The sequence below is a fragment of the Marmota marmota genome, unplaced genomic scaffold, assembly GCF_001458135.2.
Source record: "Marmota marmota marmota unplaced genomic scaffold, marMar, whole genome shotgun sequence".
Taxonomy (NCBI): domain Eukaryota; kingdom Metazoa; phylum Chordata; class Mammalia; order Rodentia; family Sciuridae; genus Marmota; species Marmota marmota.
Genome location: NW_025999853.1, coordinates 24,551,216 through 24,578,221, shown reverse-complemented (window position 1 = coordinate 24,578,221; position 27,006 = coordinate 24,551,216). Strand labels below are relative to the sequence as shown.

The 27,006-nt window shown below is 33.4% G+C and overlaps 2 protein-coding genes across 14 annotated transcripts in view; one reads left to right on the top strand and one right to left on the bottom strand.

Annotated features, from left to right (window-relative positions):
- Positions 1-23,198, bottom strand: Tspan19 (tetraspanin 19). 6 transcript variants are annotated; one of them, XM_048804466.1, is made up of 10 exons: positions 23,065-23,175; positions 17,620-17,944; positions 16,576-16,668; positions 16,424-16,496; positions 12,676-12,800; positions 9,483-9,557; positions 5,963-6,073; positions 4,186-4,329; positions 3,204-3,287; positions 3-1,592 (listed from the first exon to the last, which is right to left on the bottom strand). In XM_048804466.1, the coding sequence occupies exons 3-10, from the start codon at positions 16,639-16,641 to the stop codon at positions 1,527-1,529; spliced, it is 744 nt and encodes a 247-aa protein (XP_048660423.1). In that variant the 5' UTR covers positions 16,642-16,668; positions 17,620-17,944; positions 23,065-23,175; the 3' UTR covers positions 3-1,526. The 6 variants fall into 6 exon arrangements, with proteins under 6 accessions (XP_048660418.1, XP_048660435.1, XP_048660423.1 ...); XM_048804461.1 differs by having other exon boundaries at positions 1-1,592; positions 4,186-4,323; positions 16,576-17,944; positions 23,065-23,176; XM_048804474.1 differs by lacking the exon at positions 17,620-17,944 and having other exon boundaries at positions 23,065-23,198.
- Positions 23,159-27,006, top strand: part of LOC107139799 (ALX homeobox protein 1) — a 219,733-nt gene continuing 215,885 nt past the window's right edge. For 3 of the 8 annotated variants that reach the window (XM_048804427.1, XM_048804418.1, XM_048804408.1), the window contains exon 1: positions 23,276-23,445. The gene's annotated coding sequence lies outside the window, so the exon portion shown is untranslated. The other 5 variants (XM_048804423.1, XM_048804414.1, XM_048804435.1 and 2 more) reach the window with 3 other exon arrangements.

Below are 27,006 nucleotides of genomic sequence, written 5' to 3'. Positions count from 1 at the left end.
AAGAGAGCCTATACAATGACACATAACACGGGGGGTAAAGTTTTTTTGTGTGTGTGTGTGCGTGGCATAATTTAAAGAAAGTAGGAATTTGAAATGAGCTTGAAATCCTAAAAAAAAATCCCCAAAGAATAGAGTATGTCATTGAACATCCTTAAATCTGAATGAGATTACTCTAGAGCAAATGATTATTCTATTTATTTTCTGCTAATCTCTAGAAGGCTATAGTATCTGAAAATCTGCAATATCTTGAATAGATGGATGAAAGAAGATTTAATTGAATTAGCAAATGAAAATGAGCCATCTATAGGAGTTGGATCATCAGTCAATCTATCTTTTCAAGGTCAAGATAGCCTTTTACCCTTAAAGACAACAATGGTAATATGTCATATCTGTAAAGAACTTTTGGTTTTCAAGCAACTCATATTTTTCTTCTCATATATTATTAGGAAAATAGGACAAACTGGTTATTTTTATCCTTCAGAGAACCATGTACACATGCATTGAAAAAATTAGGAAGAAAGGGAAGAAAGGAGGAGGCAACGAAAGACATGAAATTTCAGTGATCATTTAGAATATATTGTTTTTGCTATAATTAACAATTCACTATTTCCATTGCTATCAATCATTAGCTTTGCATTAATATGTACAATTTTTATGTTTCTATGTATTAGTTAAAAATAATTTTAGTTTGAATTTTAAAATTCAGTTATTTTAATATTATATTATTACCACCTTATCTCTAATGTTAAGTTTATAATCTAGTTGTAAGCATTATCTGAAAAGGAAAATAAACGATTAATTCAGAATAAGGATTTAATGAGGATTTTCAATCTTTCTTTACATTCTTGTATAAATCTGTTTTTTTCTTAAGATTTGCAAATGCTTACGTGTTAAAAATACTTTTTCCAAACACCATACAGGTATATTTTCTACATAAAAAAATGCAAATTATATGGTGAAACTTCATTACATAAGATAAAGTGCTAAATAGAAAAATTTATCCATTTTTTCTGATAAATTGATCAAAAATATCATTTTGTGGAAAATTTTAAAATTTCATTAATTTTTATTATACATGTTCAATAATTCCATATTACATATAATATAGCTTTTTGTTACCATGACAAATACCTGAGAAAATATAAGAAAAATTCCATTTCAGCTCATGGTTTCAAAGATTTTAGTCCATAACCAATTAGCCCCATTACTTTTTAGCCTTTGGTGGGGACCACGTGGTGTAGTAAAGTTCATTTTGTGTCTGAGACATGAAAGAATGCCATATGAAGAGGCTGGGATTCCAATATCTACTTCAAGGACATGCCTTCAGTGACCAGAAAACCTCTTAGTAGCTTCACCTCTTAAAGGTTCTATCTCCTCCCAAGAGAGCCACCAATTGTGAACAAAGTCTTTAACATAGTCTATAATCCTTTGACGGATATGTATCCAAACAATAATAGAGTAAAATAATATGACATGATTATTTTGAAAATTAACTGGTTTCTTCTAGTCAAATTAAAATCCAGAGGTCACGTTTCTGCATAAACTCTATTCTTGTGTCTGAGGAAAGCAACAATGAATGAGACTTGCAAAACCTGGGAGAAAATGAAACAATGAAATCAGAATTTAATCTATAAGAGTAGTAATTTATAAAGTTGATACTACATAATTACCAAAATACCTCTTTTAAAGAGAAAAGGGCTTGAATCTGGTGAGCAAATTTCAGAGTAAGCTACACATGGCAGTGAATAAAAACTCTGCAGAATGAGTCTTCTGGAGTAGCCTAGTTCTCACCAAATTCACGTATAGGGACTAATAGAAAACCTATTAGAGTTAATCACATACAATGTCATTGGAATAGATACCTCGATGAACTGCTGCTCTAGTTTTTGTTCATCATCTTTCTATGTCATTTGTCTGACAAAACTCCTTCATTTTAGTATGCCATCATGAAAAATGGTATAAATACAAGATAAAATACAAGATAAAATAAAGCACAGATACCATCTCCTTCTTCAATCTTGTCTTAAACACACCAGTCTGAACACAATAGAGAAAAACATTTTAAAAGAATGAGATTAACCCTCATTCTTTAAATGGTACTCTTGGTTTACTATCATTCTCTGATTAAAACTGCTACCAGTTGAGGAGATGTAATGTTAGGTCAGTAGTTTTGTGGATAAACATAAAACCAGATTCAAAATCAGTATTTTACTATGGCAAAGTATGCATTACAAAGTTGCTCCAATGATAAGCATAATAATACTATAATAACACTATAGTAACCCTCACTATAATAATCTATCCACTCATAATTTATCTGAATTCATAGCTTGCATTTCCTCTTTTCAATCCTAAGTGAGGCTGGAGAATGGTATTTTTGAATTCCCATTCTGCACTGGCACCCTGCAGGCCTTCGAATATCTTTATTTTTCTTCTTATTGAATTTCCAACATCTAGTATAGAACAACATATATTAGGTCTCTACTTTCCTACAAATTTACTGAATGAATGAATGTGTGAATACCTTAACAGTGAATCTTAGTAAAGGCAATTATTTACCTAGATTTCTGAAGTTTGCCAAATTGAAGAACTCCTTACAAGGTACTCTTACTATATATTTTATATGTTTAACAAGTGATCATCCTGGATGAAGTTATTTCATTATTTTGACATATCCACCTGTCCATTTATTCTCTATCTTACTTCCTGTACACTATCTATATTATATATCTTTAAAATATATGTATTTTATTTTGAATTATATAGATATTGTATATCCTTTATCAATATTGCTTACCAATAATAAAATATAGATACTTATAATATATTTAAATTTTATATTATATTAAAATATTTATATTATATAAAATTATATTCTAATATTTATATATTTCCATATATTTATATCAATATAAATACATATAAATATATTTTATACAGGAAAAGAGAAAATAAATGGACAGATGTGTATCTCAAAATAATGAAATAACTTCATCCAGGATGATCACTAATTAAACAGGTTCTATCTACCTAGTGACTAAGGTATTGCTTCCAGTTGGATCCTTCTTGGTATGAAGAGTCACAAGGTCCTGGCTCCTACTTTATTAATTTTTGTCCTGTTTTTCCACCTAGTTGTTTTGCAGTCTATTATGCATAGTCTATATTTAATATTTTTATTCATAAACATATAAACAAAAGCTCACCTCTGAAGTCAAAAGTCCAAAATTAATTCCAATGAAGGTTAAAGCATTAGCATCAAACCATGTGCTGATTTTACCTCCACAACCCTAAGGAAAAGAAACTACTTAGATTAACTTGGAGATGGAAATGGCTTTAATAATTCTGTTAAGCAGAAGAAAAGGCATATAGAGATTAATAATTTACCAATGTCTAGGGAGCTTCTTTGTTAGCAGGACACTTCACTTGCTGACTTTAAAGTTGCTAATATATTGACACAAAATCAAAATCAGAAATTTATTAAGTTTTGGAAAGGGGTTTGGCTTTCTGCAGACTAGTATTGTAATTCATCAGGGTACATACCACCACTGAAAATAACTATTTCTCAAATATAGAAGTTATTAAAAAATGTAATTCTTGATTTATGTATGAATCAATTATGTAATTGAAAATATACATACTAAAGTTACAAGTATAAAGTCAATGTATAAACTATACAAAATATTAGTGGTTCTTGGGAAGGGAATCCCAGGTTTATCAATATTCCATGTCATTAATACCAGTTCTTCCAGATGAGCTTTTACTTTGTTTCTGCAACACTGTCCTGATTATATCATTTTTGTGATCAAGAGGGGGTTCTCTCCTTTTAACTACCATATGTTTTTAATTCTGGTATTGTTGATCCCTTACCAATTCTATCCACCAGGACTTTCACAAAAGTACCTTCTCTTTCTGCAGGGCTTTTGCAGCCTTGTTTAGGAGAAAGGTTGCTAGTATCCTAAGTTAAAGGAGTGCTTAAATCACTTACAGTTTATTTATTTATTATATGCCTGAAACAATACTACAATTAACCTAATTACAAGTTCAGTTTCATAATGTGATTTAAGAATGTAGCCACCACGAATAACATGGTATTTATATGAGAATTTGCTCAGAATTCTAAATGAACTTCCAAAACAAACAACAAACACACTTTCCACCCTTGGACAAACTTTGACTTATTTTTACCTCCAGGTAAGTTGCATTCAGTGGCTCATCACAAAACCATTTTCTTAATGTAGAATTTGTGCAAGAACACGGAACCTGGTCTGAAGTTTCTTTATTCTTATTCTTTATCCAATCTGTGTAATTGTGTTGACCACAACACTGTAACTAGGAAAAAGGCTCTATCAATTTTAGCATAAAGTATTCAAAATGCATTTAATTATATGATTTCCATGCATATTAAAGTGTTTTTGAAGGTAATCTATCTCCCCACTGCAATGTAATGAATTAAATAAGTTTATTTATTTATTTTTTCTTTCTTAAATAAGTATATTTTTGTTGATTAATTTGTTTGGTGTTGCTACTGTTCTTGTCAGCCAGAGCTAAAGATACATATAAGCAGGCATTGGGTAGATAACATTATATGTCCGTTTTATATTATAGGAGTCCCAGATTGAAGACTTTCTGGATAAATACACAAATGACATTTCACAATGTACTATACTGCAGGAAATTACTTGAGCCATATCTTGCTCCTAACTGTAGAACTTCTCTCTATGTTAATTCAAAATCTGCTGTCACACTTGTTTGGACTACTTAAAAAGAGAGAGTATTTTTTACTTTTTTAGGATTAATGTGAGATATTGACTTTCAATTTGATACTGTGTGAAAAATTTCCACAAAGAATAAAAATAGGATAATAAAAAATAGTCATAGAAATGCTCAAACTTCTAAGAAATGTCTCATTTCCAGTGTCAATTCTGGAATCCTGGTTGAATTGGATGGATTGGAAAGAATCCACTTAAATATTTGTCACACAGGAAATAACAAAAAAGCTGAGTATTTTATTGTTTTCTAAATGTGTTTCCTAATCTTTGCACAAGTTAGGAAAAGTTTCATGATTTAAATTAATGCTTCAAAGTTGGGTTACTAAATATTAATCAAACTAAACACATATATATCTCACTTATATCTGTCGCTAGGAACTACAAACTGAAATCTCCTTATTAACAGTGATGTCTTAACACAGAATGGATTTTCTACTTATAAGTTTTACTGCAACCTGAAAAATCAGCACAGGTGCAGATCTTATACATCATAGAAAAATGAGTAAAAGCATTTTTAATTTCAATTGAGTTAAAATGCACTTGATATTAAATGTACTAAAAGTAATAACTGTTTTATGTGAGGCAAAGAGTGTAACAGTAAAGAATACAAAAACCAGTGCTAGAGTCTTTGGTTTTAATCTTGACTCTGCCACATCTTAGCTGTGTAATTCTGGTAGTTCCCAATTTTTTCTGTCCTTCGTGTATAAAATCAGGATAATATTTCCTACTTCATTGGGTTGGGGGGATTAAATGAAATAATATATGCAAAGCTTTTATTAAAAGATAAGGCACTATGTAAATGTTTGCTATTTTTGTTTTCTTTTTCTTTTCTTTTTGGTACCAATGATTGAATCCAGGGGGTGCTTAATCACTGAGCCACATCCCTATCCTGTTTTGTTCATTATAGTTGCTCATTATATCCCCAAGTGAAAACTTTCCATATCCTCTATGTATACACTTTTCCTGGTGAAAACAGGTTTGAATGCACTTTAAATATCAATGAAGAACAAAACAGTTACAAAAGAAGGATAAACTCAAGATGCTGAGGATAATGCCACTTTACTCTCTTGCTTGGATGAAATTCAACAAGCTCTTCCTCCTCTACCCACACCTTGCTCCCACCTATTCTCTCTCCCAACTTCAGTGATCACCTTTGATACCCAACTATTAGTTTTGTACTAATTTCCTCTTACTGTTTTCTGTAAGGCATTCAGAATAGTCCACTTGGGTATGTCTTCAGGCTTATCTTTAGATCCATACTCAGAAATGACTAAATCCATTTTGTCATGCCATAGTTGTTGAACCTGTTGAAAATCGCATTAAAAAGCAAAAATTTCACAGATAAACTTTTCCTAATGGTTCCCCTCAAAACAGTCTTCAATGTCAGAAATAAGAGGACCTTTTTTTCAGTGATTTTTTTCCATAAAACTCCTTTTAGAAATTTTATTGTCAAAGCATTTGATATTTCACTTCATGATCTATAGGAAGAATATATTAAACTTACTTCATTATTAGGAGGAATGAATGTGCTAATCTCCAGAATGTCAAGGGGTTCCACATTTCTTCTTATACATTTTTTTTTCAGGAATAATTGTGGAAGACTTAGAAAAGACCTAAAAATGATCACTGAAGGTCTTTTCAATGGAAACTAGGCTTCTCCAAGCAAACTTTAGGGTTCATTAATTTTATGGCTGTCTGTCCATTCATGGCTTATAATTTAATCTGTACAACTCTGTAAGTTGTAGAAAACTATAGTTGTACAAATTATTATTGGTCAGGTAAACAAAAAAGATTTTTGGAGGGAGAAAATACAAGTAAATTTTCTCCTCTCCAAGCCTGTTTTGCATCTGTTAAGTAGTGGCCAATAAACATATCTCCTTTGAGTTGATTTTTATATTTTATTGCTTCCATTATTAATGGAGATGTTAAATAAAATCATTGATGTACTTACTAAATGTGTTTATAAGAATTATGATTTTTCTATTTTAAATATGTTCCATTACAATACTTTAAGGGCTCAGAACATAATACTCCAAAGTATGGCACACTGGTATACTCAATATTTTAAGTTAAAGAAATCGAGAGAACTGCAAAAGCAGAAAGGTCACTCTCTGACCTTCTCCCACTTCTTCTCCTCAAGCAGGTCACAAAAAATTTTTCTGACCTAGTTCGACTGAGAGAAAGTCATAAGACTCTCATTCCAAGGGGGTCCTGGTGTATACCCAGAGTCCAAGATGACTCTGAACAAAGAGGCCTTATTAAGTTTCCCACAGTTATTACCATTAGATAATACCCTTTTGTCCTCTAATCACACTTCTGCATGACTGTTAAAAAATATATAGTTTTCCCTGTGTTTTTGGCTCTTTATTTCAGAAGACTCTCATGTCCCATAAGCATTGGTTCAGTAAATTTGTTATGCTTTTCTCTTATTAGATTGTCTTTTATTACAGGGGTCTCAGCCATGAACTTGCAATGGGTGAGGAAAAGATATTTACTTTTTCTCCACTATAATACCAACACAAAAAATGATCAGATCTGAATAGGATAAAATCGTTCTTTTTAATCTAGATAACAGTAACATATATAAGCATTTTAAAAATTATGATTTTCATAGCCAACTTCTAATTTGGCCTTCAATTATATCAAAAGGCAGGAAACATTTTTAAAAGGAATTGACACTTTTAATATTGTTCATTTCAGTACTAGTCTAATGATTTTTTTATTGTATTAACTGTCTTTGAAAAATGAAAAGTAAATAACTTGTGGTAATATTACAATAATTTTAAAATGTATACAAGTTAAACTTTATTAAGTTACTTATATACCTATGCTTTAAGGCAGAGAAATTATAATAATATAAAGTGGGGATTTTAATTCTATTTTATTCCCCATGTTAAGATTTTATTTAGAATAGTTTTATTTCCATTTTATGTTGCTGCAGATGAGGGGAAAGGGATATATTGATTAATTTAGCCTCTAAAATATTATTTGGAAGATTCATAATGTATATGAATGACTAGTTAGTACATGATAATTTCATATATTAGTGATGTGACTATTATGCAAATAAAATACCTTATACATACTCAATTTAATAAGCATCTGATAAAGTTCTACTACATCTTCAATGCTGAGTTGGTACTATAAATAGCATAAAAACTTAGAAGTTCGTAAGACTTTAATCCTGTTTCAATACAAATGTCAAGTTGATATCAACAATGTTGCTAGCTCTGGGGTTAGTTAATAAGTGCTCCAGTCCAGGTCCTATTATTTGGTCATGAAATACATTAATGATTATTTTTCATCTCAACCTCTCAGTGTCCTCTTCTATAAAGTGGGAGTAACAGTGCATATCTAGTTGTTGTTGGGAGGAAGTTTAATATAATGTCCCTGGAGTACTTATAATAGTCTTTGGCATAATAGTAATCAGTAGTTATTCTTTTTATTATATGTAGAGGTGAGTATGTGAATAATATTGAAGTAAGTATGATTCTGATAAATTATGTTTATGTAATCAGAATCCTTATATGTTATGTTGAGGTTATATGACCAGGTTCCAAAATTTGAGGCTGTTGTGCTGGGTGGAATCTGGTGTCTTGCCACCAAAACAACTTTCTAAACACCAACTTATATGGCTGATACATACCCCCCGCCATAAACACATGCACATAGGTACACATGTACATACACTGTATACACATACATTACTTTTTGGATGAGAAATAAGAAATTTAAGCTATAAATGCCAGGCCATTAATTGTAGGCTTTGGGTAATGTGACACCAAGATGACAGACAATAGTGTTATACAGAAACAGGAACAGTTTTGTTGGGCTGTGGCAGTTACCCTGGGGAGATCCTGAAAACCACAAGAATTAATTAGGGACTCCTTCAAGATTAAGGAAGCGAAAGAAAGGGAACTTTTGAGTACCTGCTTTATTAACTTGTTAGTTAATAATTACAAAGTGAGTAGGTTGTTGATCTGTAATCATACTCAGATCCTTATAACTGCTCTTTTTTTTATTACAGGATACAGATTACAGGATAATCTAGCAAGCTTCAAGAACACATCTGAGCTGCACTGGAACACTAAAATTTCTTAAATTATTAAAAGTAATTATGGGCAGTAATACATTTTCTTATCAGAAAGTTTTTATGGATAATTTATTCTATGAATTTTAAACTTAATTTGATAAATACAAATCTCATTATAATTAACTCAATTATATCACTTAGGATCTTATCTATGCAAGATATATAAATTTTCAGTTCATCTTGTTTAAAAAAAATCACTGCATTTCAAATAAGTACAAGTCTAAATGTACTCTGTGTGTGTATGTGTGTGTGTGTGTGTGTGTATAATCTACATTACTATAATTGGGTCAGTAATGGTAGCTCCAAGGTTGACTAGAGGGGGATGGGAAGAAGGGATATAGATCTGGATTCCTAAAACTCAGTACTACCTCATATGCATTTTTTTTGTCATTTACAACTACTTAGGCAAAGTTAAAGACGAGTTCCTCTAGCCCACCCATACAACCTGACCCCTCCCCCTTCCTATATAGAATTTGAGTCCTTCTACTAAATATTTTGCCTCCAAAGAAGTTTTCTTTTCTTGGCTTTTAATTTAGGCTCAAAGATCTCACTAATGGAAGGTACCCAATTTTCTTTATATTTCAAATGAAAGAATATTGATAAGGGTTCATTTTCTATACCTCCTCTTTCTTTGTGAAGATGAGTGCTGAAAATACAACTTGGACACCAAAGGCCAATGACAACACTACTGCATACTAAAACACAAGAAAAACAGAGATGATGTTTAGTTTTTAATTATATTTTCGATGCTATAATAATGAAAAAATACACAGCATATGAAATATACAGCCTAAAATATACATAGGTATCCCTAAATTTTACTGCCTTCATATATATTGGCATAATTATTGAAATAAGATCTCAATAAAAATCAATTAATGTCTGGATAAGAATATTCTAGAAAGAAGTGATCATATTCCATGAGAACCCAAAAAGGCTACTTGGTCTAATGGAGTTGTTGATTATATCCTCTTAATTCAGAAATAAAGTTGTTCCGAAGGGGAATTCAAATATATGGCACTCCACTTATCAGATCATTCTGCCAAATTTGTAATCTAATTTGCAAACTATTCTGCCATGTATGAAGTAAAAAGTACACCAATAGTAGCTTCAATAATAAACTTAATTATGCATGTGTTCTTGAACTAGTTCTTTGAAAAATTAAAGCTTCCAATAAAATTATTTTCACATGAATTAGGCTGTTTTCTTTCTTAAAACCTATAGCTACTTCAGTCTTTATCACCAGAGTTGAATGTATTGGTACATATAACCTAGAGTTTATAATAATTTACAATTCAGCAGTCTAAATATTTAAAAGGTAGAATATAAGTAATAATTATTTACTGTTCATATTATTAATTTCACATAGTTTAAACATTTGATACTTTGAACTAGCCAATTAAGTACAAGTCTAAATGTACTGTGTGTGTGTGTGTGTGTGTAATCTACATTACTATAATTGGGTCAGTAATGGTAGCCAAGGTTGACTGGAGGAGGATGGGAAGAAGGGATATGGATCTGGATTCCTAAAACTCAGTACTACCTCATATGCACCTACATTTTTTTGTCATTTACAACTACTTAGTCAAAGTTAAAGACAAGTTCCTCTAGCCCACCCATACAATCTATAATTGGGTCAGTAATGGTAGCCAAGTCCTTATTTTCTATTTGGCATACATATTTTTTTTTTATTTTCTGAGACAGAATTTCAGAGATAAAACTATTTCTTGACATGTATTGAGAAGTTTAAATTTACAATTCTACATATACTATCTCACTTGATAATCATTAAAGATAAAAAGAGATTGGTAGAGGCAATAAAAAGTGTACATAATAATTAAGAAATGACTAGATTAGATTAGAGCAGATTACTAGATTATATTATATTAGTGTCTTGAATTAGAGCAGGTATAAACAAAATCCCTTTAAGTTGTGGAATAGCCTTTAGGCCTATACAATTTATCAGTTGACTGTGCACATTAAAATGGTTCAAAGGAATGTGTTCATCAGAAAAATATTGGTCTATTCAGAGAAGAATTAGCATGGGTCATGATGATAAAAAGTAGCAGTAGCCTTCCATGGAGTGTCTGGAAGGGACAGTAGTATCTTTGCTCTAGGGCTTAACCTCTCAGATCTTATATTCACATGCATCTTTATGAGGGTATCTATGAAACTTTTATCATTTGGATGCTCTTCATACATAAATCACATGGGGCATTTATGTTTTTCTCGCTCTACTTTCCTCCTTTATTTATCATCCCTAACCCCCAACATTATACTAGTAGCAGGCTGTGTGTTTCTCTTGCTTAACTGGTAATTTGTGGAAAGGAAAAAAGAAATCAAGATTTTTCTTTCAAGTCATTTCTGTCCTGGTTTCCCTATTCCAAATCTGAAGGTCAATCAGAAAATTAGGCTAAATATCCTGGAAAGAGAGGAAGATAAGATTTGAGAAGAAGACTGGGCTTTGGAGGAGAATAAGAAGAGAAGGGAGTCACTTTTTAGATTAAGAAGATTCTGAAACAGATCCTGGAAATTGTGGTTCCCAGAACAATAGGCACACAGCTTCTTGGCATCTTCCTGGCAAGATACTATAGGGAAATGACACTGTAATTTCCAGCTTTGACTAAAATGTTCATGACCAAGGTAAAAGTCTTAAAAACTCTAAGTTGCAATTACTAAATATAAGTAGTAACTGGTCCTTCTGTCAGGTGTGATTCCATTAATTGCCTGTCATTGAGGAGGTGTGACTCTCATAGGGGAGGGATCCCGCTGGGAAAGAACTTAATGTCTATTTGCTAATCCTTCACAAAAGGGTTTCACTGGTATGCCTGCACTGAAATATGCTGGATGAATAGTCCCCTGTTGCTATCATCCCAGGCCATTCCAACAGCAGAAGGAGTACATCTGAAGGCACTATGAGACTTTTGCTTTTGTGGTAACCAGTGCAGACTGGTAACTAGTGTCCAGAGTGACCAACCAGACCTCAGTGGTACACAAAAGCAAGGTACCTCTGCATTCTTCCTGGAAATGGAAAGAAGGGCTGCAACTGAATCCTTTATCTGCTTGATAGGAGAGTGGTTATAAATTCAAATTTGATTCAAAGAAAAGTTTAAAAGGTTTATTTCATCTAAGTGAACTGTCATCCACACCTGCCACATGTGTGGTGAATGGCTCATGTTCAGGTGTACACTACTGATGATCCTTCATCTTTCCATGTTAGGTGCTAAGAGAGAGAGAGAGAGATAAGAGGCTAGACAACTGCCCTGAGTCTGTCCCTCTCAGCAGTTAATTTCTCTTCGTTAAATAATAAAGTAGGATTTAAATTATAAGGTAGTTTTCCATATGGCACACTGACAGGCAAAAATATAATGACTAGAGGACATGTTTCCCCTCCTCCTCTTCCTCTCCCTCCTCCATCTGCACCTCCTTTCCTTTTTATTGGTACTACTCTTCCCCCTCCTACTCCTTCTTTACTTTGCTCATTGACTCTTATATTGACTCTTATATACTTTATTATGATTTTAGTCTTCAGATTCCTAAGTTTGGTTAACTGTACTTCATCCAGGAAATGGGTTAGTGCTGACTGTATATTGAAAATTAAATATTTAAGAGTGCAACTATGGAGGTACCTGAACCATGGGAAAAAAAACAATCTACCTGGAAGTTTCTTGGGCATGGAATGTCATTCAGATTACCCCCAAGGTCATGCTCTACTGAAATACTATAGCAACATAAATCACAATTGCTCATATGAGTAACTTGGATACTCAATATATACAACATGAAATTGGGCTATTGAAGTAAAATACATACCAGAATTAGGAGCCATACAATTTTGATGTGAATTGACAAATAACCCAACAGACAAAGAAGAACAACAGCAGATCCCATTCCAATCAAGATTTGAGAAATATATATAATGAATTGTTTGTTTTCATCTGTGGAAAGCACAAAATGACTTATTATGAAGTGATATTTTATTTACTTTCTATTTAATAATAAAGGCAGTTCAATGTTTTCCTAATACTAAATCACTAGGATTTTTTTCTCATTTGATCTCATTCCAGCATCTCTTATTTACTCTTAGCAACAACTTCTTTTCTTTTCCTGAAATAATAGAGAATTCCTTCAATCACAAAAAATCTTGTTACCTTTATCTTCATTTTATTCTATGATAGAAGACAATTGTTTCTAGGTTGACCTCTTCCATTTCTAATGCATATTCAAACATTCATGTGCTTACTCATTCATGCATACATTCATTAAAATAATTTTTGGTACTCATATTTGTAGGTTGATTGTCCCTTATTCTTGTATATACCCTGAATTCATTTATAATATGTTCTTTCCTTAACTAAACTGTGAATATTCAGTGTCAGTGACTGTATATTTATCTGGCTAACAGACTAACTGTTGAATTGTGGTGGTACATCACAGATTGTAGAACAGTAAATGCACAACAAATATTTGTTTTTTGTAGAAGACAAATACATGAGTTACATATGTTTTACATTTTTCTGGAAGAACAATGGAGGCAGGGGTATCCTGGAACAGTTTGTGCTGGCTCATAAAAGTCAATTGTTAAGTTTTCAGGAAATTTACAAGCCAACTGAATTCACATTGGGGTGGGGGAGTATTTAAACTATGGGAATGTACAGATGCCATGAATCAAGATTCTCTACTCAAGAACCAGTTACTAAACACTCACCAGCATTGTACTGGACACCAGGGACACACCATCCAATGAGCAAAGGAGGTTAAAGGGTTTGGTTTAAGATTACCAGAAAAAGTAATACCTGAGCATAGTCTTTAAATAATAATTGAAAATATCCAGGCTGGAGTGGTAGAAGCATTGCTGAAATTATGGGCACTTTGTGTGCTGTTTTGCAATTTTTCTCACTTGAATGAAGTTCAATGGGGACAGGAACTGGATCTTTTTTGTTCATGATAGTATCTTCCACATATGGGGCAGTGTCTGACATGTAGAAGATGCTTAATTTTTGGCACATGAATAAATAATGGCAATGAGGATCCAGAGAAGAGCTTTCAAGAGGGGTGCTACATGGTCAAATTTGCATTTGAGTGAATTATGTTAGTAATATTTGGAAGATAGCTGAGAGAAATGATAAGAGCAAAAGACTCTTGGAAGTTATTACAGTGTCAGGAGATAAATGGGACCTTACGTTGAATGGGCTTACCATGAAGGGAAGGTAAGCACAAAGGTGTTTTAAAAAGAGGAAAATCAAGTGAAAATGGCAGATATGTAATAAAGGAAGACTCAATATTTGGGGTCTTAATTTGGATGTATTTAATTCCAGATCCTAAAACCTTAATCAACATTTCACTAACTGATCTGAGTACACAATTTTAAAAATAGAACTTAAAAGAACAAGTTCCTTACTTATTTTTACCTTTTCTGGAGCTTTTCACAACCCAATACACCAAGATTAACAAGAATTATCTGTCAACTCCACAATGAAGAAAAAGAAAAAAAAATCTTTTGCTCCACCTTAATTGCTACATTATTAAATTAGGTATTGTGTGGGTCCTTAGTCCATTGCTTGGCACACACTGAACCCTAATTAAGTGGAAGCTATTATTATAATTATTGTGTGGATGGAAAGGATGGAAGTTTGTTGTTAAGATCTTCACAGCCCCATGACTCTGGGAAAGGCGCTAATGTATTCAGACATCACTAGCCTTGTCCATAAGCAAAGTATATAAACATAAGAGAATAATGATATCAGGCATTTAATAGAGTTTAAGGCTAGCTAGATTATTCCATTTTGTAGGACTTTATAATATATTAAAATTTTCTATTTAGCATTTCCTTCCCTACATTTTTTTCTTATTTGATATCTACTAAGAAATAAGTCAACTCTACACTGAATGTTTGGCCTTTCATTCTTCGATGAATAGTGCTGTTCAACAGAGGGTACTGTGAGAGTGGATATGTTCTTTATCTGTGCAGTCCAACAAGATGGCCAATAGCCATAAATGCCTACTGAATACTTGAAATGTGTATTTCTTCCCTTGAACAGAAGATGTTTATATTAAAATAACCCACGGCCTATTTATTCCTATACTCCAGTCTACAGTGACCACTACAAATCACAAAATGGAAAAATAAAGGCAATGTAAAGATCTCACTTTTTTTTCATAAAGAAAGAGGCTCATCTATTTCATCCATGATTTCAAATTTGGAGAATATTATATTTTATTTGTGTGATGGTGAAAATAGTTCATAATTAAATTTTAAAAGAAATTATTCGACTATGTTGATTTTTCAAGTCTACAGTTCTGTAAATTCTAGAGTTGGCAGAAAACTCAGTTTTCCTTTCCCTCCTCTCCCTTGTCTAGTAAGAGCTCCTGGTTCCCCCACCTCCTCAAATTGTCCCTCCTTTATGATACTGGACTTAAACCTTTTTTTTTTTTTTTAAATAAGGCACTTATTAAAGTCAACTGGCAAGAACTTTAGAAGGAATGGTGGGCCATACTTAATGGATGTTAGAGAAATACTGCCACCTGCTGAATAGATCATCATAATTGTTTTAAGTGAAATGCCTTGTTTATTTCTTTTTTTTTTATTGGTTGTTCAAAACATTATAAAGCTCTTGACATATCATATTTCATACATTAGATTCAAGTTGGTTATGAACTCCCAATTTTACCCCAAATACAGATTGCAGAATCACATCAGTTACACATCCACATTTTTACATAATGCCCTATTAGTAACTGTTGTATTCTGCTACCTTTCCTATCCTCTACCATCCCCCCTCCCTCCCCTCCCATCTTCTCTCTCTATGCCATCCACTGTAATTCATTTCTCTCCTTGTTTATTTTCCCATTCCCTTCACAACCTCTTATATGTAATTTTGTATAACAATGAGGGTCTCCCTCCATTACCATGCAATTTCCCTTTTCTCTCCCTTTCCATCCCACCTCATGTATCTGTTTAATGTTAATCTTTTCTTCCTGCTCTTCCTCCCNATTCATATGGAAAAATAAAAGACCCAGAATAGCAAAAGCAATTCTAAGCAGGAAGTGCGAATCAGGCGGTATAGCGATACCAGACTTAAATCTATATTACAGAGCAATAGTAACAAAAACAGCATGGTACTGGTACCAAAACAGCAGGGTGGACCAATGGTACAGAATAGAGGACACAGAGACTAATCCACAAAGCTACAACTATCTTATATTTGATAAAGGAGCTAAAAGCATGCAATGGAGGGAGGATAGCATCTTCAACAAATGGTGCTGGGAAAACTGGAAATCCATATGCAACAAAATGAAACTGAATCCCCTCCTCTCGCCATGCACAAAAGTTAACTCAAAGTGGATCAAGCAGCTAGATATCAAATCAGAGACTCTGCGTCTGATAGAAGAAAAAGTTGGCTCCGATCTATATATTGTAGGGTCGGGCTCCAAATTCCTTAATAGGACACCCATAGCACAAAAGTTGATAACAAAAATCAACAAATGGGACTTACTTAAACTGAAAAGTTTTCTCTCAGCCTTGTTTATTTCATTAAGAGAAAAAGAAAAATATACATACCCAACGCTGTTAAAAAAGTATTTCTATCTAATAAAAGGCAGGCACCAAATCCCACGAATAAAAGTCCAAGAATCTGTAAGAAGTCAATATTTTCAGTAATTGTCTAGAAGAACGCATTATATTTCCTTCATTAAAAATATGAAAATTCTTACCAAAAAAGCTGAATTAATGAGATTAAGAAAGTACTTAAAAATTAATTCTTTGTTTTTCTTTAACATTCTGCTTTTCTCTGGAAATTGGTGAATCTGAAAAGATAACCACAAGTTTACTATGAACATTCAACACAATAAAACTTTATAATTCTGCATACTTATGACCTTTGCATATTTTTCTTCTTAAACCAGTTTTCAGTATAACATTCCTGTGTTCCAATATAAGCATGTACTGAAGGTCCCTTGAGACTGTACCCATCTTTCTGTATCTGCATGGCTTTGGAGCAGAGGCTGTGAAGAATGTCAACAGTGCTTTACTGACCTTCTTGCAACTTTCAGATATTTTATTTTGCTTTTAATCTTCATACACCTTGCTCCCCTTGCTAGAAGCTTTTCTTAACCTTAGTCTAAGCTTTCCCTCACATCTGCTTGGCCCTCTTTTTTCCAGAATAATGTAAACTCTTCATGGAAATCTCAGCTTAGAGGTCTTTCTTTAACTCCAGTTTGTCTCTCTCTCTGTTTTATCATTCACCTCTTTTCCCATCTAGAATTAGAGATATTTAAGTTGAAAAACAGGTCATGATGCAGTTATAATGCCCAAGTCTAACGGATAGTAGTACTCAACATATTTGTTAAATCAAAACAGCAGTGAGTTTGTTTTAAAGAATTACTTACGGTTGTTTACATTAAATAATTAGTTTTCAGATAGTCAACTTTCCTAAATTCTTTGTGGAAAAGCAACACTCACCCCACTGAATTTTGATGATTTGTTTATTAGACATGGAGGTTTTAAAATCTGGGTATGTTTCTGGCTTTTCTCTTTTCCTTCATTGTTTCCATGCTCACTAGCACCATAATTAAAAAAATATTATAGTTGACAATGTTTTAATATATGCAGTACCTAAGCTGACATGATGGGAGTAGATTTAATACGCTAATTTTAAACTATTTGTACCTGATTAGGAAGGAACCAATCTCTATGGCAAGTGGCAGGATGTACTGGAATGTGGAAAAATAATAATGCCCATGTTAGATTCTACCTACTTTCTTCCCTACTTTGTCCTGAAGCCAAATGCGTCCTAAAAACTCGAAAAGTACCACCAGACTTTGTCTTCAACCTCTGCTTTGAACTTGGCTGCTGTCATTTGGTTTCTTCAATTTCTGATCTAAAGTCTTATTCTTGGATTTCTTCAATGCCTGGCATGTTTTGACAGGACACACACTTGGAAAGACTGCCTGATTTTTATTTTGCATCTCCCAGGATGCTGCAGATCTTTATTTCTGGCTTCAATTCTATTCACTGCAGTATGTGGGAGAATTGTGATCCTCTCCCCCAGTATGAACAAGAACTTGCCTGGCCTTTGCCCATCTGCAAATGAGAAAGCAAAAGACAACTAGTAAACCAGAAAACCTTGCAGTAACCCTGCTGTGAAATGTTAAAGGGATGGACTTGAGTTTTGATGTGGTAATAATCAGCCTGTTACGTAGGGTCAAGCAGAAATACATTACCAAAACACTCTAATATAGAAATACACTGAAGTTTATTCTCAGTCCAAGGTGGATGAATAATTTTCTTTTTTGTCTTAGAAATTTTTGGGTACCTGAACCAACCTATTGATGTGGTTCCCCAATTTGCTTTAGGGTATCATCTTTTATATCAGCAGAAAGAAAAATAGTGCGCATAAATTAAGGAAGCATTGAGAAAAGCAACTGAGAAAAAAGTTGAAGCCCACCCTTCTCATTTTCCCTTTGCACAGACTTGGTCAAATCACTATGCACAAAGTGCTGCTGGTACAACCATGAACCTGCATGTTATGATGTGGATCTGGAATGTGCCCCCACAAAAGCTCAAGATTTGAAAGTGTGATCCCCCATGTAGTTGGGTTCAGAGGTAAGACTTTTAGGCAGTGCTTAGGGCTTGGACCTCATTTGTGGATTAATCCATTTGCTGAATTAATAATTTGAAGGGACTATGAGATGGTGATTATAGACAGGTAAGGTATGGCTGGAAGAAGTTGGTCACTGGAGGTATGCTTTTGTGGTTTATATCTTATCCCTGGTGCCTCCTTCCACACATTCTCTTTCTCTCTTTGTTGCCCTCCTGCCATGATGTTCCGTGATACCTTGGGCCCAAAGGAATGGAGCCAGCACGGTGAATACAAATTGAATCCTCTCAAACTGTGAACTGAAATAAACTTTGCTTTTTCTAAGTTGTTCTGGTCAGGTATTCTGACCACAGTAATGAAAAACTGACCAACACTGGGATAAAGGGAAAAAGTGAATCAAAGTGAATGAAGACAGAAAAAACCCAAACCAAACGAACCAACCAACCAACCAAACAAACAAAACAAAACCACCATTTAGGAAAGGGCAATTATAAAAGATCGAGGATAAAAAGAGAAATTGAATTCAGTTTTTGTATGCTTCACTGTGGAAAATAAGCAAATATTATCAGTGAATTCCTGTAGGAAGGGGAAATAAAGGAGTAATAATAATCATTGGAAACAGGAAAATAAATAGTTTAGAAGAAACTTCATGAACTTGATATTTAACAGTTGAGTCTGAAGTGATAGAGCAGATCTGCCTGGTTATAACCTTATAAGTACAGGAAATGAAATGCAAATATGTGGGTAGATAAGATACGTAGGCTCAGGAGTCAACCACAGAGCCAAAATAAGGAATTTAGAAATGGTCACAGAATTGGTGATAAAGAATAGTACAATTAAGAATTTGAAATTTTTAATATCATACTTTCACAAACTAAAAACATAAAGCATGATCTCATGGAAGTCAATAAAGGAGGAAATTTCTAGAATGCTGTAATATGATATAGAAGTGAAAAAAGGATGAGAACTCAGTACTCTCAGTCAGCCACCTTGGTAAGGAGGATGTTCAAGACTATCACAAAATAGCAGTTCAGGTCAAAGAGTCAGAGCATAACAAACTGGGCACCTAAGCAATGAGCCAAGAAAGTCCATGGTGATGTTTACAGGATGGTAAGAGATGGTCATAAGTAAGTTCTGCATACTGGAAACAATGGAAATAAAGATACACAAGTCTATGCAGTTCTTATTCAAATATTTGTAATGCAGAAGATCTACATTTGCTTTTGCTATAAAGCGTTTGTTCTAAACTTAATCAAGTAAAGTTTGGTTGTGGTATTTCTTTTGCTCAGTCCCTCACTAGTTAATTAAAGTTCCATTGGCAAAGACACTTTTTAACATTATAAATACCTGTGGGATAGACAACTTAGGATAACTTATGTATTCATAAATGTTCCTTTTCACTTGTTAAATGGCTCTACTTGCTTATCATTGTTTCTATCCCCTTCTAAGTACCCAGAGTTGGGGTCATAGAAGTGAATAAGTTAGAGCTCTTCAAGGAATTAAATATTAAAACTGTGAACAAATCTGAATTATGTGTTGGCATAGGGGAGAGAGAATAAAGGGAACAAAAAAGTTTCATAGAGAAGACCAATAAGAGATGATCTTTGAAAGATGATCAATAAAGTTCTAGTAAGTCAAAAACAGGGTAGAGGTAGGAAGTATTATACAAAACACTATGCTTCGCAGTTTTACAGTGAGGTATAAGGGGCATGGATCAGAGTGGCAAGGATGAAAGATAAGGCTAGAGAAGTAGAATAAGTAAACACTGTGACAAAGTATTCATGTTTTGCAAGTTTGCTTTTTCTTATTTTTGAAGGCAACTAAAACCATAATTCTGGCACCAATGGGAAGCCAAATTAGAAAAGAAACCCAACACAGGGGGATAATTTACAAAGCCAATGAACTATTTCATAAGAGATAAAATTGTTTGAACTGAAAACTGCTATGGGGTTGTAAAACAATACCAGGATATGAGATGTTTAGTAGGAAGTAGAAATGACAGTGTTGGGCTGGTAGAAAGTATCAAAGATGGAAACTGGATTCAAGTCTGTAGAACCTAAATTATTTCATATCCTACAATGTGTCATTTTTATTGATTTCTCTTATCACAATTTTACAAACTAGGCATAATTATGCTATTATCCCTTGTTTTGCCAATGATGAAAGAGACACAGGAAAATAAACTTGTCTAAGGCTGTCCAGTTAATAAGTGGCACAGATGAGATGCAAACCCAAAAGTATAAACTACTGTCTTTGATAACCTTTCCAAGTCCCAGTTTCATCATCTTCAAAAGCAGATTAAAATAGTAATCACCTCACAGGGATGTTGTGAAAATTAAATGAGATTGTTTGCAAAGTACTTTGTCCAATGAATGATTAAATGAATCTTATTGTACCATATCCTATAGCCAAACTAAGATTAGAGAAGGGAGTTGTACATGAGGGTGGAAAATGGGATGGATAACATAGGAAAGTGATGGACTCCCATTTCCTGTGAAGTAGCAAGTCATGTCAGCTGCAAGGAGGGAGCACAAAGAAGACCAGTGAAGGACCCACTCTGAAGAGCTGGGATTGTCTTTCAGTGGAACAAGAGAAGTGGACACTTAAGAATCCAATATTATGTTATACATGTTAGAAGTATTATTACTAAGTAACCACCCTGTCTCAAGAAAACAAATCAAGAGAAATACTAACTTTGTAGCTATTTTAAGCAGTACAGTGATATTCTGGGATATTTAAATCATATCATTGCAATATCAAGAAAAAAGAGCTGTTGAAAAATGCTATTAAACTAAGATGGGTCCACCATTCAGTTAACATTTTCAAAAAAGATCATTCTTATCAGATAACAGGAACAAACAGGTTTTCCTCACGCTTTCATTCTCTCAATAAATTTTATCATGTGAAATCTAAAGGAAATATGTGTTAGACCTGCAGGCCGAACATCAACCAGATCTGGGAATGAGTTTCAAAACTGAAATAATATAAAATTACTTATTCAAAAAAAGAAAAAAGAAAAAGAAAAACTTTGCTCAGGGTAATAGGTCTTGGGTAATTTAAGACTATAATTTCTAGGAAGATGGTAATGTACTTCTACAAAACACTACACAGTTGAAAAGTGACAGTTTTTCAAGTTAAATTTGCTTATAGTCTGTCACTCTTAGGTAACTGCAGTTTTGTTTCTTTTTGACTAGAAATATTTTAATTATGACTAAGTTATAGAACTTAGTTTTCTTCCAAAGTAGAAATAAGAAAAACATGAGATTATAAATATTCCTTACAGTGAATTAATTTATCTTCAGAAGAACTTTCTATATTATCAATTTGTTTGACAAGGTTAACTTAAACATTTTTTCAAAATCAGTTGATTCCTAAAGCAAATTATTTAAATTAATCTTTAGAATGATTATTGGAGAATTTGGTAATTTTTAGAAAAAAATCTGAATTATTTGATAATTACAAAATCAATGTCAAGATTTTTACATGTGAACCTCAATATGATATGACAGCCTAAGTATTATGAATGAAAATTTTGAGTAGTCTTTAAATCAGCAATAAAAGTAAACTAAGAAATTAAAAAATGGAATTTGGGCATTGATTTTTTTTAAGTTTTAGGTGGACTCAATATCTTTATTTTACATTTATGTGGTACTGAGGATTGAATCCAGTGCCTCATGCATGCTACTAAGCACTCTACCACTGAGCCACAACCCCAGCCCCTTGGGCATTGATTTTGATAATGAAAATACCTTAAATTTAATAAGATCCGAAGCCAGGTATTTTTAAAATTATTATTCTTCTTCAAAGAGGTACTAATGTGTGTTTTGAATATAAAATTGTTTACTAATGTCTCCCTCTATTTTATTAGAGTTATGTTGGTGGAACTCAAAGTTTATCGTTACCAGGAAGTATAATTTATTTTCTTTCAGAGGCTCAAGGAAATGTTTGCTTTCAACGTATTATATGTCAGATATACTTTACAAGTATGTTTAGCCACTTCCTCTTGGAATTTAATATCTTGTTTACAAACTTTAAAAAAGTAAAATCAGAAATTAATTAAAATACAATTTCAAATTTTATAAACTATTCTAATTTGCTCCACAAAAGAAAATGATGTATTTTTAAGATAAAATTAAATGTATGGCATATCCTTAGAGCTTCAGATTTTATAATTAACTAGTGGGTTTCTGTAAATATCTTTACAGTAAAAGAATTCTGGAAAATAACTTTTCAAATTTCTCCCTCAACACACCTGTCCAATAGAAGTGTTTGATGGGCTTTGATTGATTTTAACCCCTACCCCAAACAAAACAAACAAAACAAAACATCATCATCAACAACAAACATCTGTTGTCATGGAAAGCAAACAATTTATTGACTTCTCCTTCATAAGGCCAGGTGCCACAAATCACTATTCAGGATTAAGATTCTGTAGAATGAACAATTTATACACAGGCAAATCAACATTCACTAGTTATAATTATGAATATAGATAGTTCAGAAACAACTGAAAAGTCAGATTACCTTTACTTGAATAATTATAGAAAATTGTCATTTTTTTCATTAAGTATTTTCCCAAAATTATTTAAACATTAAAATGTACCTGGAAAGAGAAATTAAACTCCTCGTCCTGCTACTGAAGTGCAGCGCTCCTTCCAACTTAGGATCGAGGTTATTTGTCCTTTTGGGGCACCTGTAATGGAAAGCTGCTCCATCTTTCTTGGGATTGGCTGTTGCCGTGGTTACCATTTGTTTAGAGGATCTGGGCGCTGTCCTACGAGCAAACCAGGGAATTTTGCTGCCGGTAAGTGAGCCATACCCTTCAATGCTGAGATTTGGGTTGGGGGAGTCGAGGTCGAGCTGCGGAAGCGCAGAGCGAGGTGGACCCCCTGAGGCTTCCAGGAAAGGGAGAAACCGCGCGCCCAGAGAGAAACCGCGCGCGAGTCCGCTCACCTCGAGGCTCCTTTCAGTTCTGGAAACTCCCGTAGAACTTTTAAGATCCAACTTGGCCGCCTACGGAGCCTTTGATAGTTAACACCCCGCTTCCCTCTCCCCCACATCCTAAAATACACCAAGTGCCAGTTCTTTTCTTTTCCTCTCTCCTCCCCTCCCTCCCTTTCTCTTGCTTTCATGATTCCACACACAAATAATTTTTGTTACTTCGTGAAGTAGGTTTCCCTTCCTTTTTCTGTAGAGACCAAAGAGGGGAGTTACTTAAGCCCTGTCACTTTTGGCAGTTTCTCCACCTTCAAGCGTTTCCTTATCAATTTGAAATGGTTTGCCATCGCCAGTTTACTAAGGGATTCACGAGAGCAGCCAGTGTTGTCCGGGAAGGAAACCACTAGCTGCAGGTGTCTGTTGACAAGTGCTGTAGGTGTAAAATACCCACCGGACTTCAAAGACTTAGTGTGCAGAACAACAGTGCAAATTTTAATTTTTATCTTAATAACTCATAACTTTTAGGGATGAGGATTTAGCTCAGTGGTAGAGTGAGTGCCTAGCGTGTTCATGGCCCAGTACCAAATAAACAAATAAATAAACAAACAAATAAATAAAATCGTGATAATACTACTTTATATTCATCATATGTTTGTTTGTTTTTGGTACCGGGGGATTGAACTCAGGGACACTCGACCTCTGGGCTACATCCCCAACCCTATTTTGTATTTTATTTAGAAACAGGGTGTCACTGAGTTGCTTAGCACCTCGCTTTTGTTGGCTTTGAAATTTCGACTCTCCTACCTCAGCCTCCCCAGCCGCTGGGATTACAGGAGTAGACCATGGTGCTGGCCTATTCATTATAAGCAGAAATGATATTTGAATATTTGTTAAATAGGATATGTTAAAATTAATCTGCTTCTCTTTTTAAACAGTTGATGTGTAAAATGTAAATTTGCATTTGTGCTCAGATATGGAAACATTGGATGGGGCTTGTGTAAGGAACCTGAGATAAACAGAAGTGGAAATATAAAGGAAATTATTCTTACCTTCACCCTATTTGCTTGCCCTTCTTTCTATATAAAGTTTCATGTACCTGTGCATTCTATTTTATAAGCACATTAACAAAGTCTAAAAAATTTTTCACCTAAGAAAAGAACTATGTAATGTTTTGAACAACCAACAATAAAAAATTTAAAAAAAGAAAGCTATTTAATTACTTGGAATTAAATTATTAGTATTGTTCTGTTGGTTGTTTTGCTGTGTTTTGAAGGGAGAAGATTGTGGGAAATTGAATGTTCTAAATGAGCTTTTAAAATTATGAAAATAGTGTATATTCATGTTTTTTTTAAAAAATCAGTCAACATGAAGGTATGACATAACTGTTAAAATTCCCCAATTTCTTCAAGAAGTTTTTGTGTCTAAAAACTCTGTGTGTGTGTCTGTGTGTGTGTGTGTGTATGTGTGTGTAGTTACCAAAAAAGAGATTTTCTGTTGTCCTATTTTCTTGCCATTTGCTTTTTTTTAGTTAGTCCTTTTGGATACTTTCTTACAAGAATAATAGTAATTGTACCATTTTAAATAATTTGCACCATGTTCTGTGGAGCCATAACTTATGTAACTTTGTGCATACTTAGTATAGCTTTAATTAAAATTTTATTAGATTTACAAGTGAGTACAAAAATGTTCTTGTACTCTGCAAATTCTCCCAATGGTAATATTTTGTTAATTATACAGTAATATAACCAGAATGTTGACATTGATAAAAATCTACTAATTTTATTCAGTGTTCCTTTATTTTATGTGTACTATGTTCTATGCAATTTTAATCATCTGAATAAGTTCATTTATCTTCAGCCACCAACACTGAATAGTTCTAGCACTACAAAATCCCTCATGATGGTGTTTTATAACTCATGCTCTCTCTAACACCTTAACCACTAAGCTGTCCTCATTTATTAATTTTTCTGATTTCAAAATGTTACATAAATGAAATCGTGTTTTTTACTTTTTAATCAACATAGTTGCAAGGAGATTTACTTGTATTGTTGTGTGTGTCAATAGTCCATCCCTTTGATTGCTGAGTAGTGTTGAATGGTATGGATACACTGGAGTTTATTTAATAACTCACCTGTTGAAGGACATTTGTGTTTTTTCACTTGGGGGCTAGTATGGATAAAGCTACTGTGCACATTTATGTAAAAATTTTGGTGTAAATCTAAGTTTTCATTTCTCTAAGATAAATTCTTAGGATTTCAGTCAACACACATGGAATCAGTCTGATTAAATCACTTATTTGTGAAAGAAAGATAAGTGATATCTATCATTAGTGGGAGTCCCAGGGTTTTGGTCATGTTTTTATGGAGAGGAGGAACAAAGGAATAAAAAATGTATGATAAAGTAGTAAACACAGAAATAATGTACAAAACAATGTTCAGTAAGTTAAGAAGTTTTTAGAATCAGCCTACAGGTAAAGTATGACAGTTTATTAGGGAGAGGAGCTCCTATTCCTGAAGGATGGATAAGAAGGGGATTCATGAAAAGAAATAGTGAAGTGAGGGTATTTAATCTTCTTTATTAACCACACTATACTTAATCAATGTATTTGTAGCACCCAGCACTGCTATGAATCCATGTTGCACATTCTCAAAAAGTTAGTTTTGAATTGAATGAGTAAAGGAATGAATTAAGGAAGGAATGGGGAAAAGGATAAGGAAGGAAGAAAAGAACAAGAACACAGGTAGAAAGGCCAGTGCCTTCAGGAAACAATGAAAGTTTGGAAGAGTGTATTGAAAAATAAAATAAGAGCTGACTGGTATATTTCAAACTTTTAAAAAGTTTTTCTATTTGTTCTAATTACTTATACCTGACAATAGAATGCATTCTGATATATCATACATAGATAGAGTATAACTTCTCATTTCTCTGGTTGTAAATGATGTGGAATTATACTGGTTGTGTTGTCATATATGCACATAGAGTAATAATGTCCAATTCATTCTACTGTTTTTCCTAGCTCCATATCCCCTCCCCTTGCCTACTCCCTTTGGCATAATCCAAAGTACCTCTATTCTTCCCTAGCCCCTGCCTTATTGTGAATTATCATCTGCACATCATAGAAAACTTTTGGCCTTTGTTTTTTGGGACAGGATTATTTCGCTTTGCATGATACACTCCAGCTCCATCCTTAACCTGCAAATGCCATAATTTCATTCTTCTTTAAGGCTGAGTAATATTCCACTGTGTATATGTATACAACACATTTTCTTTATCCATTCATCTATTGAAGGGCTATTGTGAGCTGCTATAAACATTGATGTGGCTATGTGACTAAGATCTACAGTAAATAAAAAAGTACTAATAAAATATATTTCATTTAACTCATGCATATGTGCATATATATGTGTGTATTCATAACTGAAAAATTTTAAACAATTTTATCTTAATATATAGAATCATTATATTTTGTTTTCTAGGCTATCCTAACACTTCCTTTCCTTTCTCATCCTATCACTAAAACTTAGTGATTAAGAATGAATAATTTCTTAATCAATTAATTTCTTGATCAATTAATGGGTCCTAACCTTCAATTTGAACAGGATTGGAA

Excerpts from the sequence above, each read along its gene's own strand:
- Tspan19 (XM_048804455.1), bottom strand. The coding sequence starts at position 16,701 with ATGTTCATAGTAAACTTGTGGTTATCTTTTCAGATTCACCAATTTCCA. Across the intron at positions 12,801-16,423 it reads TACTTTTTTAACAGCGTTGG|ATGAAAACAAACAATTCATT; the intron begins GTATGTATATTT and ends TGCTTTCCACAG. Across the intron at positions 4,330-5,962 it reads TGAATGCCTTACAGAAAACA|TTACAGTGTTGTGGTCAACA; the intron begins GTAAGAGGAAAT and ends CCTTTTTCCTAG.